This window comes from Candida margitis (assembly GCF_024628925.1).
Source record: "Candida margitis strain CBS 14175 chromosome Unknown scaffold110, whole genome shotgun sequence".
NCBI classification, from domain to species: domain Eukaryota; kingdom Fungi; phylum Ascomycota; class Pichiomycetes; order Serinales; family Debaryomycetaceae; genus Lodderomyces; species Lodderomyces margitis.
Window position 1 is genome coordinate 1,678 of NW_026261871.1, and position 11,261 is coordinate 12,938.

General features: G+C 37.4%; 2 protein-coding genes across 2 annotated transcripts; one reads left to right on the forward strand and one right to left on the reverse strand. All coding sequences in view use genetic code 12, as the record gives it.

Annotated features, from left to right (window-relative positions):
* Positions 1-1,395: 1,395 nt before the first annotated feature.
* Positions 1,396-5,454, forward strand: ADR1 (DNA-binding transcription factor; the record flags this gene model as incomplete). The annotated part of the gene is made up of 1 exon (XM_051816355.1): positions 1,396-5,454. One exon carries the CDS (start codon positions 1,396-1,398, stop codon positions 5,452-5,454), a length of 4,059 nt encoding a protein of 1,352 aa, XP_051670289.1.
* Positions 5,455-5,613: 159 nt separating this feature from the next.
* CANMA_004113 (Zn(II)2Cys6 transcription factor) lies at positions 5,614-8,697 on the reverse strand (the record flags this gene model as incomplete). Its single annotated transcript, XM_051816356.1, has 1 exon — positions 5,614-8,697. One exon carries the CDS (start codon positions 8,695-8,697, stop codon positions 5,614-5,616), a length of 3,084 nt encoding a protein of 1,027 aa, XP_051670290.1.
* Positions 8,698-11,261: the final 2,564 nt, after the last annotated feature.

An 11,261-nucleotide genomic window follows, 5' to 3' on the forward strand; every position in this document is an offset into this window, starting at 1 on the left:
GACTAGCACCACCCCTTGCATCTATCCACACGGGGGTTTAAGTCTCTTGTTTTGTATTTAGAACGTTATTAATATAGTTTATAGCTACCTCTGATTAAACTGGTGGAAATTTTATGCGGCCAAGTCCGAGTGCCACAAAAGTATTATCAGTTATAACAACACGGAGTTTTACAGGTTTAGGTTGGACTTTTACCTTCACACACACATATATATATATACATACATACATCTTAACTTACTTCTTTTGTATCAGTTGTGGAATGTTAAATTCTCTGTGTGTTAAATTGTTATCGACACACACTCTCTCTAACCACAACCCCACGAAGTTGATTAAAAAAGACAATGTAAAATAAAGACAACAACAATTAAAATAATAATGGAGGTAGTGTACACAATAAGCAAACAACCCCACATTTTGAAAATTGCAAACAATGCAAAATTAAGACACTTTTTCAGACAAAAAAGCTATTATGCAAGATGTGGGTGGTGAATTCTTTGTTATTCTTCGGAATTTTGTATCTATTATCTATTTGACAATAACTTCAGACAGACAAAAAAACATTATAGAGCTACTTGTACGGAGTCATTCTTTTTTTCTGTCTGTCGTTTAAAAAAAAACAAACAGACACTTTGTTTTTTTAATTTTATCTTTTGCCCCAGAAAAGAGAACAACAGAGAAAGTCAGTCAGTCAGTCAGTCAGTCATAGAACAGAAATAAAAATAAAACGAAAAAGACAAAAACTTTTTATTTTGTTGAAAACGAGTTGTGTTCTACTACAGAGGGTACCTAGTTATTTCAAAAGCACATCACCACAAACTTTCCAATCTTCACTTAAAAAGATTGATATCAATTACTTGGAAACATTTCAACTACCAGATTTTCATAAAAATTTGACTGCAATTAGGACAATTTCATTCTATAGAATTCCGTTGGGTTTATTTTTATTTTTTTTTTAAAAAATTATCGAGACAACAAAAAAGAAAAGTTAATAAGTTAAAGAGAGAGAGCCTTATTCCTCCAGTCACACAACAAAATTTATATATCTTTCACACAAGAAATTATACACCCCATCTAAAGACTAGGGTCTACAATTGCTATACATGGACAGTTGAAGACACGTTTTAGTAATTGCAAAAGATCTATAACTCACGTCCTATACCGTTGTACCAGCCACGCACTAGACACTAGACATTACACATTATTGTTGTTTTCCCACTAAGTTTGCGTCGTTTCTGAACAACAAAAAGAAAAGACGAAAAATAAATATACACATAAAGCACGCTTTTAAATAACAAAAACAAAACAACAGACTCACTGACAGACTGACAGGCACTCTATAACACACTCAACTGTTTGACATTTGGATGCTTTCCACTTTTAATACAACGTCATACATGAATACAACTAGTATTGGACTTAGGAGTGACTCACCTCAATCGTCATTGAATCAGATACCAGATGATGGCAGGCTGGATAACCATACCCCACTGAGTGCACATTCTACTCCGAACCAAACGGAAGAAGACAACAACTCCAGCAAGTCGGCTGCTAAAAAGTCCAAAAACATCCCAGTTGAACTAACAGCGTATGGTACAACTCCTTCTGGTAAACCTCGTTTATTTGTCTGTCAAATTTGTACTCGTGCATTTGCAAGATTGGAGCATTTAAGGCGACATGAAAGATCTCATACAAAAGAAAAGCCATTTAGTTGTGGAGTGTGTCAGCGAAAGTTTAGTCGAAGAGACTTGCTTTTACGACACGCCCAGAAATTGCATGCTGGTTGCACTGATGCAATCACCAGACTTAGACGTAAATCGATTAGACTGAAGGATGATGACGATGATGATGATGACGAGGGACAAGATGGATCTAATCAAGAGGTAGACAACACATCAAAGATGAAGGGAGAACCGGTTGAGTTTAACTTGAATTTGTTTGATTCAAAGGCAAAAACTACTAAAGCCAAAGTACTGAAAGCAAAACGCCATAATACAGCAGGAGCATCTGCGTCTGCCCAACATCAATCAGCACTACCCTCAGGGGCAACTGTGACCCCTGCTTCGTCTACACCGTCTTCATCTAACGTCACCAGAAAAAGTTCCAACCCTCCTGGTTTAAAGAGACATGTACTTGAACACAAAAGAAATAAGCCAGAGCTAGCTGGTTCTTCGGGAATTGCTATAACACCAACAAGAGCAAGAAGGGGGACATCATTTTCAGCACAATCGGGTGCAAACTATGCTATGAATATCCCCGAGTTCAACGATGTGTACCCTCAAACTGACAATGTTGAATTTTCAACTCCTCAATTCCTACCATCCAGCAGTGCTGATGAGATGAACTGGTTAGAAAATTTAGCTCACATTCCAGGACTATCGGACTCTTCCAATATCGTCAAGATGCAACGAACAAGTTCCATAACCTCGGGTGTCAATGGGTACCCTACACCTCCGGTAAATGTCAGTCACCACGGTTCGTTCTCACACCCGTCACATTTATCAGCCATGGCTCAGAGCAGAACTGATAGTGTTAATAGTACAAACTCGCAGTTTGATGGCGGATACATGATGCCAACTGTTACGTTGACAAGCCAGGAAATCCAAAATGGCGTTAATGCGCGCCACCAACTGCAGCTACATCATCATCATCATCAACAACTGCAACAACTGCAACAGCTGCAACAGCTGCAGCCTCAAGAACAAGGAACTACGCATCTACCACCACAGCAACAGATTCAGCAACCTAACCAACAAGGCTTTCAGCATTCTGGTCAACTCGATAAGTACTTGGATGGGTCGGGTTATTCCTTTTACGATATACCGGATGATTTGTTAGACCAAGCTTTGCATGTAGATCCAGCGTCGCATATTCGTGTGTTGACTCCGATACTACAGGAGCCCGATGAAGAGCGTACTACTAGAAGAGTGAATGAAAATATGGAAGCTGAATGGAATTTCCTTAATGATATCGATGAGTTGACTCATGAAATTGATGTCGGAGCAAAGTTCATGCCAGGTGGATACTCGTTTTATGGTGACCAATTCTCGGCCAGCTCTTCTGGTGTTGACGCAAGCTCTCCCGCCCATTTGAAATCTCCACCCAAGGCCAATAGCTCCCAGCTGAATGTGGCGAATCCGATGTTTGAAAATACAATTGATCAACGACAATTGCTAAATATGGAAAATGTTGCAACTCCTCAACGAGAACTCTTGGAACAAATGCCCAAGATGAGAATGGGCAACTTTTCAAGAAACAAGATGTTCACGAGCCATTTGCGTCAGCTTATCAATCGTGCTTTAAACAAGTATCCTATAAGTGGGATTTCTACCCCAGTTATTCCATCGAATGAAAAATTAGAATCATTTCTTTATCGCTTTGTTCAAGATTTCTTGTCTCATTTCCCATTCATACATGTGTCAAAATTAAACGAGTATGAGATTATGAGCATGGCATCGGATGAAGATGAATCGAATGAAAGTGCTAGAGTCTGCTTGCCTTTATTAGCCGCCACCATTGGTGCTTTATTGTCCAACAGCAAGAATGATTCTGAACACTTGTATGAAGCGTCAAGAAGAGCCATTCATATATATTTGGAAAGTAGGAAAAACCCTCTACAAACCAAAGCTAATGAAGGAGGACAAAAGAATCCTCTTTGGCTTATACAGTCGCTTACATTATCAGTCATTTACGGTTTGTTTTCGGATAACCCTAATAATGTGTTTATCGTCATGAGACAATTGAATGCCTTGAATTCGCTTGTGAAAACATCAATAAAGAATAACGAAGATGTGTTGTTTTCCATTCATGGCGAAGACAAAATGATTCATGACAAGTTGATTGATGCAAGCAGGAAACAAACTGAAGAGACATCGTTATTTTCCAATAGTTTGAGTGATGAAATGAAATTTAAAAATTTAATCAATGTGCAATCACAAACGCGAATTGTCTACATTATTTACCGATTGACGAATTTTCTTTCCATGATGTACAATGTGCCATTGACGTTATCAGCCAATGATTTAGATCAACTTGATGTTCCTAATAGGAGTGATGAACATTTATGGAGCTTTAAAAGCTATCAAGAGTTTCAGGAAAATTGCTCCATCAATGGCGAATCTCTAACCATGTATTCTCAATCGAGTCCTATCAAATTTAAAGAATTGTTACTCAGGATTTCCAAATCTGCCAGTCCCAGCGTCCCTGTAAATGAAGAACTTGATCGGTCAATTTCGAACAGTCTTGATCAATTGGGGAAATGTGGATTTATCTCGTTGGTGCATGGCATTTATGAAATCAAGCAGTACAAGGAAATGGCCAAAGTTGATGCATTTAAAGTTTTGGATGAAATAACCACGCATTTCCCAGTGCATGATGATAAGCACAATTTGATTAAAGATTATGAAAAGATTGATTATTTGTTGTTGACAAATTATACCAAGATTTGTACTTGTTTGAATTTCAAATTCATTAAAGATCAATTGTGGTTTAAAACTTATCTGGACTTGGTTGATAATTTCAATTATGTGTTTGATAACTTTCCCAATAAAGGCGATGAGAATGTTTATGATGATTATTTGCGTGTTGCTGATTGTTGTGTGCAAATGGTGCAATTGCTTTCATTTAGTAGTGACGGAGTGACTGGACAATATCCACCACAACATCAGCATCAACATCAGCATCAGCGACCACAATCTGGCTGCAGTCATAATCCAGATACCCTTGGACAAGCTCCATTCTCAACTGATTTTGGATATTTGGACAACACGTCAAACTCATTCATGGAGACCATGGATGACCACAGTTTTCTTCATCATTCCCACACTAACAACCACACAGCCCCAAATACTAACCCAGTCACGATTCAATTTTCAACGCAGTTTGAACTAACCAATGACTTGGTGCATGCGCAAATGTTGTTTCACATATTCAACACCATGGTTATGTTTTCCATCTACTTGATCAGACGCAAAGCGTTGCTTGAAAAACAAGGATTGGGCAATGATGAACACCAAGTTGAGTCATTGCATCAATTGAGCTCTAAATTGAATCTGATTTTGACCGTGGTTGATCAAATTGAACAACAATTGGTTCAGCGCGGGTATAAACTTGAGAGTGGAGACCTTGGTAATGCGGGCATTACTAAGAGCACAACGACAACTGCAACACAAGCTCACGCTGGTGGTTCGTTATCGTCAAGTAGTCCACACGTGAAGTTGGAACAAGATTGGTCCCCTACATCGTACTTGAACACCGCTGGCGCTGGTGGTGAAGACAGTAGCGATATTTTCGAAGCCGATTTACAAAAGACATTACGAATCTTACACACTGGTCAAATGATGATGAATTATTTATACGAATCGAATTTAAAAGTTTCCATTTTAAAGAAGTTGGCCTCGAATTTAGAGTTGATGAAACAGTACGTGGTTGAGAACAAACAAAAGTTTATAGCGTGAGACAAAAAATGGAGGTAGTTAGAGAGAGGAGGTTGCCCCTTTAGTGGATGCAGTTTTTTATATTTATAGTTTTATATATATTTCTTCTTATATGAAAAAGAGAAAAGAAAAGAAAAGAACCACTCATTTTATATTTAAAGTCTATTTATTTTATTTTATTTATCCTAGTGTTCTGGCATCGTATAAAAAGTCATTCAATCCCACATTGTACATAAATTCATCCAACAGTTCATCGTGGGGTGTTCTTAAGGAACCACCAGCGCCACTTGCTGAGCCACTGAATGAACCGCTGCCATTAGTTATCCCACCGCCAATGCCACTACCGCCCGCAGCTCCTCCTTCTCCTCCCACAGACCCAGAGTCTTTAAAATGCTGCTGTGATTGCTGTTGTAAAAGGTGCGATAGTGGAGGCTGATGCTGCTGGTGTTGTTGTACCGGCCGTTCCTGGAGACTAAATTGCTGATTATATAAATTAGACCCCGTAGAATCAAGATTGCTTGAGCCATACGCCAGGGCAAAAGAATTGGCACCATTATACTGATTATTGTTCTTACTTGATGACTGGTTTGGATGGTAGTGTGGTCCCTCAGCATTAGTATTCGGATTCAAAGTTTGGCCCATAGTCGCCATTGGTAATAACAAACTGCCAAAATTTTCCATAAAATTATCATAATCTTTATTGAAAATGTCATTAGGCGGGAAGTTTTCTTCGGTTGTTACTGTTGATGACGGTGGTGTTCTTGTTGAATCTAGAGACAGACTGGGTGATATGTGGTTCGTATTAAGTGTAGGCTGTCGCTGTTGTTGTTGCTGTTGCTGTTGCTGTTGCTGTTGCTGTTGAGGTATTGGTTGTCCGGTGTGAGTGGTGAATTGACTATTGGGCATATTGTACACAGGCGGCTGAGGCAATGGTTGGTAGTGATGATTTCCATTGGAAAATGATTGTTGTTGTTGAGGCTGTTGTTGAAGGTGATTTTGCGATTCCTTATTTTGCTTCTTTTTCTTGCTCACTTTCCTTTTATTACCATTAACATCCAAATTGAATTTATCCATCAAGGCATTTTGCATTTGATTTATAATGACATAATATCTAGTTGCCATGACATTTGTTTTGGAATAAAATTCAAATACTCGTTTAGCTGAATTTAAATGAATCATCATTTTTGGTGTAGTAATCTCTTCGTCTGTACTATCGCGGGTTTCAATAAACAATGCAGTCATACCGATTATTAACGATGCCATAAGAACGGTTGATATTAAGGCATTTGACTCGACTCTCTCGGGTCTGAATCTAGTATAATTGATATAGCAGTCCATCAACTGAATTATCAAACTTGAAGCTTTGACAGCTGCCTGACAGAAATTACAAATTGCAACCTCTTGACGTCCCTTGGGTTTGCAAAATACCCTAGTCTTTTCCAGTTTGAAAATAATAAACATAAAAAAGGGTCGCGATAGTAAGATGACAGTGTACAACTGTGACAAATGAATCAACAAAAGCGAAGTTTTACGATCATCAAACTCAACATTTGAACTATTTGCATCATATCCAACTCCACCATTGACTGCCTTATCCATTTGCAACTCTTCTGGTAAATTTAGCGCCCAGAGCTTCAATTCAATTGCCAATTTCTCAGCTTTGGATGTATTGACAATACCATCAAGGTAAAATCCACGGATAATCTTGCCGATAATTTTCGCCACTCTAGTAGTTTCAACTAACGCCTTCAAATTGAAGTTTTCAATCGGTTTACCATCTTTATCCAACTCATAAATATCCTGGCTATCAAAATCATCCCAGTCGTAATCATCAATTAGTAAAGGACGACCCATTGTTACCGAAGTAATACGATCCAAAACATACAAACTCTTGTAAAATTTTCTTCTGTGTCTGACATAGCCTCTATCTGAGAATGATTCATTAATGTATTTTCGATGAAGACCCAATCCCTGTGCATTTCTCACTGCGATACCTAGTATCAACCAAGCAGTGCTACGTTGATGGGTAGATGAGTAGTAAAAAAACGCAAGAGCCATAGCCTCGGAAATCCACAATTTGCCCACATTCATATACTTTTTCGCCAAATGGATTCCAAATTCAAAATACGCTAACGACTTCATTTGTGGTGACTCCATATCGTGACAGATTGGATCACCAATAATTTCAGCGTACAAGAGCCCCACTCCAATAATGAGATTAATCAAGGCAATTTGGTCAACTGAGCATTCGCCATAATTGTTGTAAATGGGAGCAATTACATTTTTTTCAAAGTGTTTGATATCAAAGATGTAGCATGCTTCATTGATGTTGACGTAAAACAATTTCAAAATCCTTCTCAAGCACTCACGACTAGGTAATGCCATTTGTACAACATCTTGAACTTCTTCGGCATCATCGAAAATCTCCAAAGAATGGCGCTCTTCGGTAAACTCTGAATTGCCTGTAATCCTGGAAAAGATGTTTCTGCACTCAAACAAAAACGATAATGGGGCTGACTCACCCACATATTTCAAATTTCCCTCTGCATCAAAGAGGACACGTTGCAGTTCAGCATCTTCTGCCCAGCTAGGCCTTGAATGTGTATTCAGGGACTTTGAATGTGAGGTTGGTGAGCTATGTGACGCCTTTTCTTTGTGGCCATTTCCATTCGTTTCCTTACTTTCAGTGGGATGATCAACTTTATTTTCTTCACCAATACTAGTTTGACCTGACTCGTCTTCAGCTAGCTCCTCCATCTCCTCCTGTTCTTCTTCCTCTTCTTCTTCTTCTTCTTCTTCTTCTTCTTCTTCCTCTTCTACTTCCCCATCATCCATCTCCGGTTTCCTCAACTCTTGAGACTCGTCACTCTCATCTGACTTCCCACCCAGTGGGAACATTGTTAATGGTTGGAAATGGATGGGTAGTTTGGAGCGTTGTTTCAACATACTGAGGGACTTTTTATCGACTTGATCATTCTTGACAACTTTATGGATAAACTCTTTGGAGTGCGATGACAACGATTTCGTCATTACTGGTGCTGATGAATCCACTTCAAGATCCTCTTCAGTTTTAACCTTTCTCTTTTTGTTCTTTCTCCGTATTGTCCTTCGATCAACAATACTAAATGTGCAATCAATATTCTTTTTCGAACACAAGTCACATGGTGCTTTACCACTGCATTTGAATTTCCTCTTTTTGCAATAATCACAAGCTCGGGACACTTTTGTGCGTTTGTCAAGTTCAAAACCGTCTTGCGTATCCATTGTGTTGTGTGGCGTGTGTGGTGTGTGTGTGTGTAAGTGTAAGTGTTGTGTGGTGGTGATTTTAAAAAAAAAAAAAATAAGGAATCAAAAAGTGGGGTTTAGGGATTAGCAGCTTCACAGAAAGTATCAAAGGTAACTAAATAGCATTCAAATTTGATAAGTGATATGAAAGGCTAGAACAGGTATTGATTGAATATTACCTTGAGTGATGTGGTTTATAAAAGTTTAAAATCCCCTACACTGTTAAAAATGATGTGTAATAATAATAAAAATAACTTTTATATTCTTATAGAGAGAGTCCTTTGACTTTGAAAAGGAATTTTTTTTTTTTATTTTTTTTTTTTCGGTTGTTGCTTTTGGTTGTGGTTTTGGGTTGTTCTTGGTTGTTCTTGGTTGTTCTTGGTTTAGAAGGGCGAGAGCTAAAAGAAAGTTAAAAAAAAATTATCAAATTTAAATAAACAGGAGAGAAAAGGACAATACACTCTAAAACACAATGAAATAGTTAAAATAGTCACCCAACAACACATACACAGACCAAGAAGCTTTGAAAATATTTCTACTTGCAAGTGAATGTATAGTTAAATCATTTATTGATAGTCCACCCCAGTTGATCGTACTGCCTATCGTTAATTCTTTGTGTGTACATGTAAGTTGTTGAACCCCAGAAATCTAGAATATTTTTGTGTGCTACCATGTGTATTTTAAAAATAGTACGCACCAAACGTATAAAGGGTGACAAAAGTACTTACAGTAATACAATAGACAAAAGTTAGAAGGGCAAAACTACAAAGGCGTTTGGAACTGGTACATTTAAAAGGCGTTTCTCTCTCTCTATGTATTGTATGTATGTGAATCGTAAATTTGGCCAAGCATTATTTGGTTGGCCAATTATTATTTAGGGTATCTGAAAGCAAGGGACAGGGGGTAGAAACAACAAGAAGATAATATTAAAATGCTACTTCATTTCAAGATTCTAGCCCTTTTTTGAAAAAGAGAGAAAGGAAAAAAAGAACTAAAAAATGGAAAGTTTGTAAATCAAGGAAGATCAAACAAATGCTGAAATTTGCTTAACTCCATTGTGAAACAACTAAGCTCCGGACACACAACTTACTATCTAATTTCACTTTTTGGTTATCTTCGCTAGGATATTTTTCTGTAATGGCCCTTGCAATTCAGTTCTTTATCCTTATTATGTAGCATAATCCCATTCGCAAGATGAGATAATTACAGGGATGCTGCTGCTGCTTCCTTCGTTGTTGAACATCATCTCTAAGCCAAAAAAAAAAGAGGGAAAAAAGAAAAGCAAAGCCAATGTATTTACTAAGCAATCGGTAGCGCAACAAGTTTGTTTAACAAGTCGAGTTTAAGATTCCTCCTTTCGTAGTAGAGGCTATGTTAGTCTTTGACACAAGTAAGGTGGTGTATATATGGACTAATGAAACATTGTATTTCTAAATGGGATTATTGAAGAGGTTTTAATTCCACAAGTTTACCGCTGCTATATTGAGTTCAAGAGAAAGTTAAAATTACAAAGATTGTTGAAATCCTTGAATATCCTCGTAATATTTTTATATCAGAACTCAGTATAGCGTGGTAAATACTATTGATAGCATACTACGAGAGGGTGCAGTGCTTAGAGAATATTAAATACCTACATTAGTTTACAAAATATCATTTAACTGTATATTTAACAATGTATAAAAGGTGAACATCAAAATAAATTTTGATGCTTCCACCAAACTGGTCTCAGTCATAAGACTGGGTATTACAGAACAAGATAAGGTTGGTTATCATGACTAGGTGGGGTATCATGATAGAGTTGTGAGGTATTAAGCTTTGAGTGGGTTATGATAAAGCTTATATTGATATAGTCACATTGGATCTTAATGGTAAGGCGATACCCCTATATGGTATATATATACATATATATGATTTCAGCTACGTATGGTTTATAGTCATTGAATTGGAAAAGAAAGCGACAATATAAGTCCCAAACTCTACAAACAAGCGGTGGTAATTCCCTGACATATCAAGCTTAGCTATGATGTTTGATGAAATTTAGTATTCTATATTTTGATCAAGGTTTAGGTAGACTCATTGATCAATACACTCCAAAAACTAGTATACAGTTCTCCAAATGTAATAAAACTCAATTCCATGAAATGTGGAATAAGGGTGAGATTACCTTTAAAGAAGTCCGTAAATATTCTATCAAAACATTTTCAGGTATGAAAAAACACGCACTGATGCTTAAAACCAAACAATACATGGATATTTTTAATAGGGCAATTCTGCTTAGAAACTAAACAAACAAAGCTGCTTTCAGATTTTCTTTGGCAGAAACAAAAGAGAGTACATGTAGAAATAAATTCTAGTGGAAAGGATTTTTGTAAAGCGGGAGCTTTGCCGCACTATTTATACTTTTATCATTTTCTAGATTTTGTTAGTCTCTCTAAAGGAGATAATGTTGGCAACACACTCTGTTCCGAGTGACAATGTGAAGCAACTCTTGCGATAGAATTGTTGTACCCTCACCTTCCTTTTTTCACATTACATGTAACCTA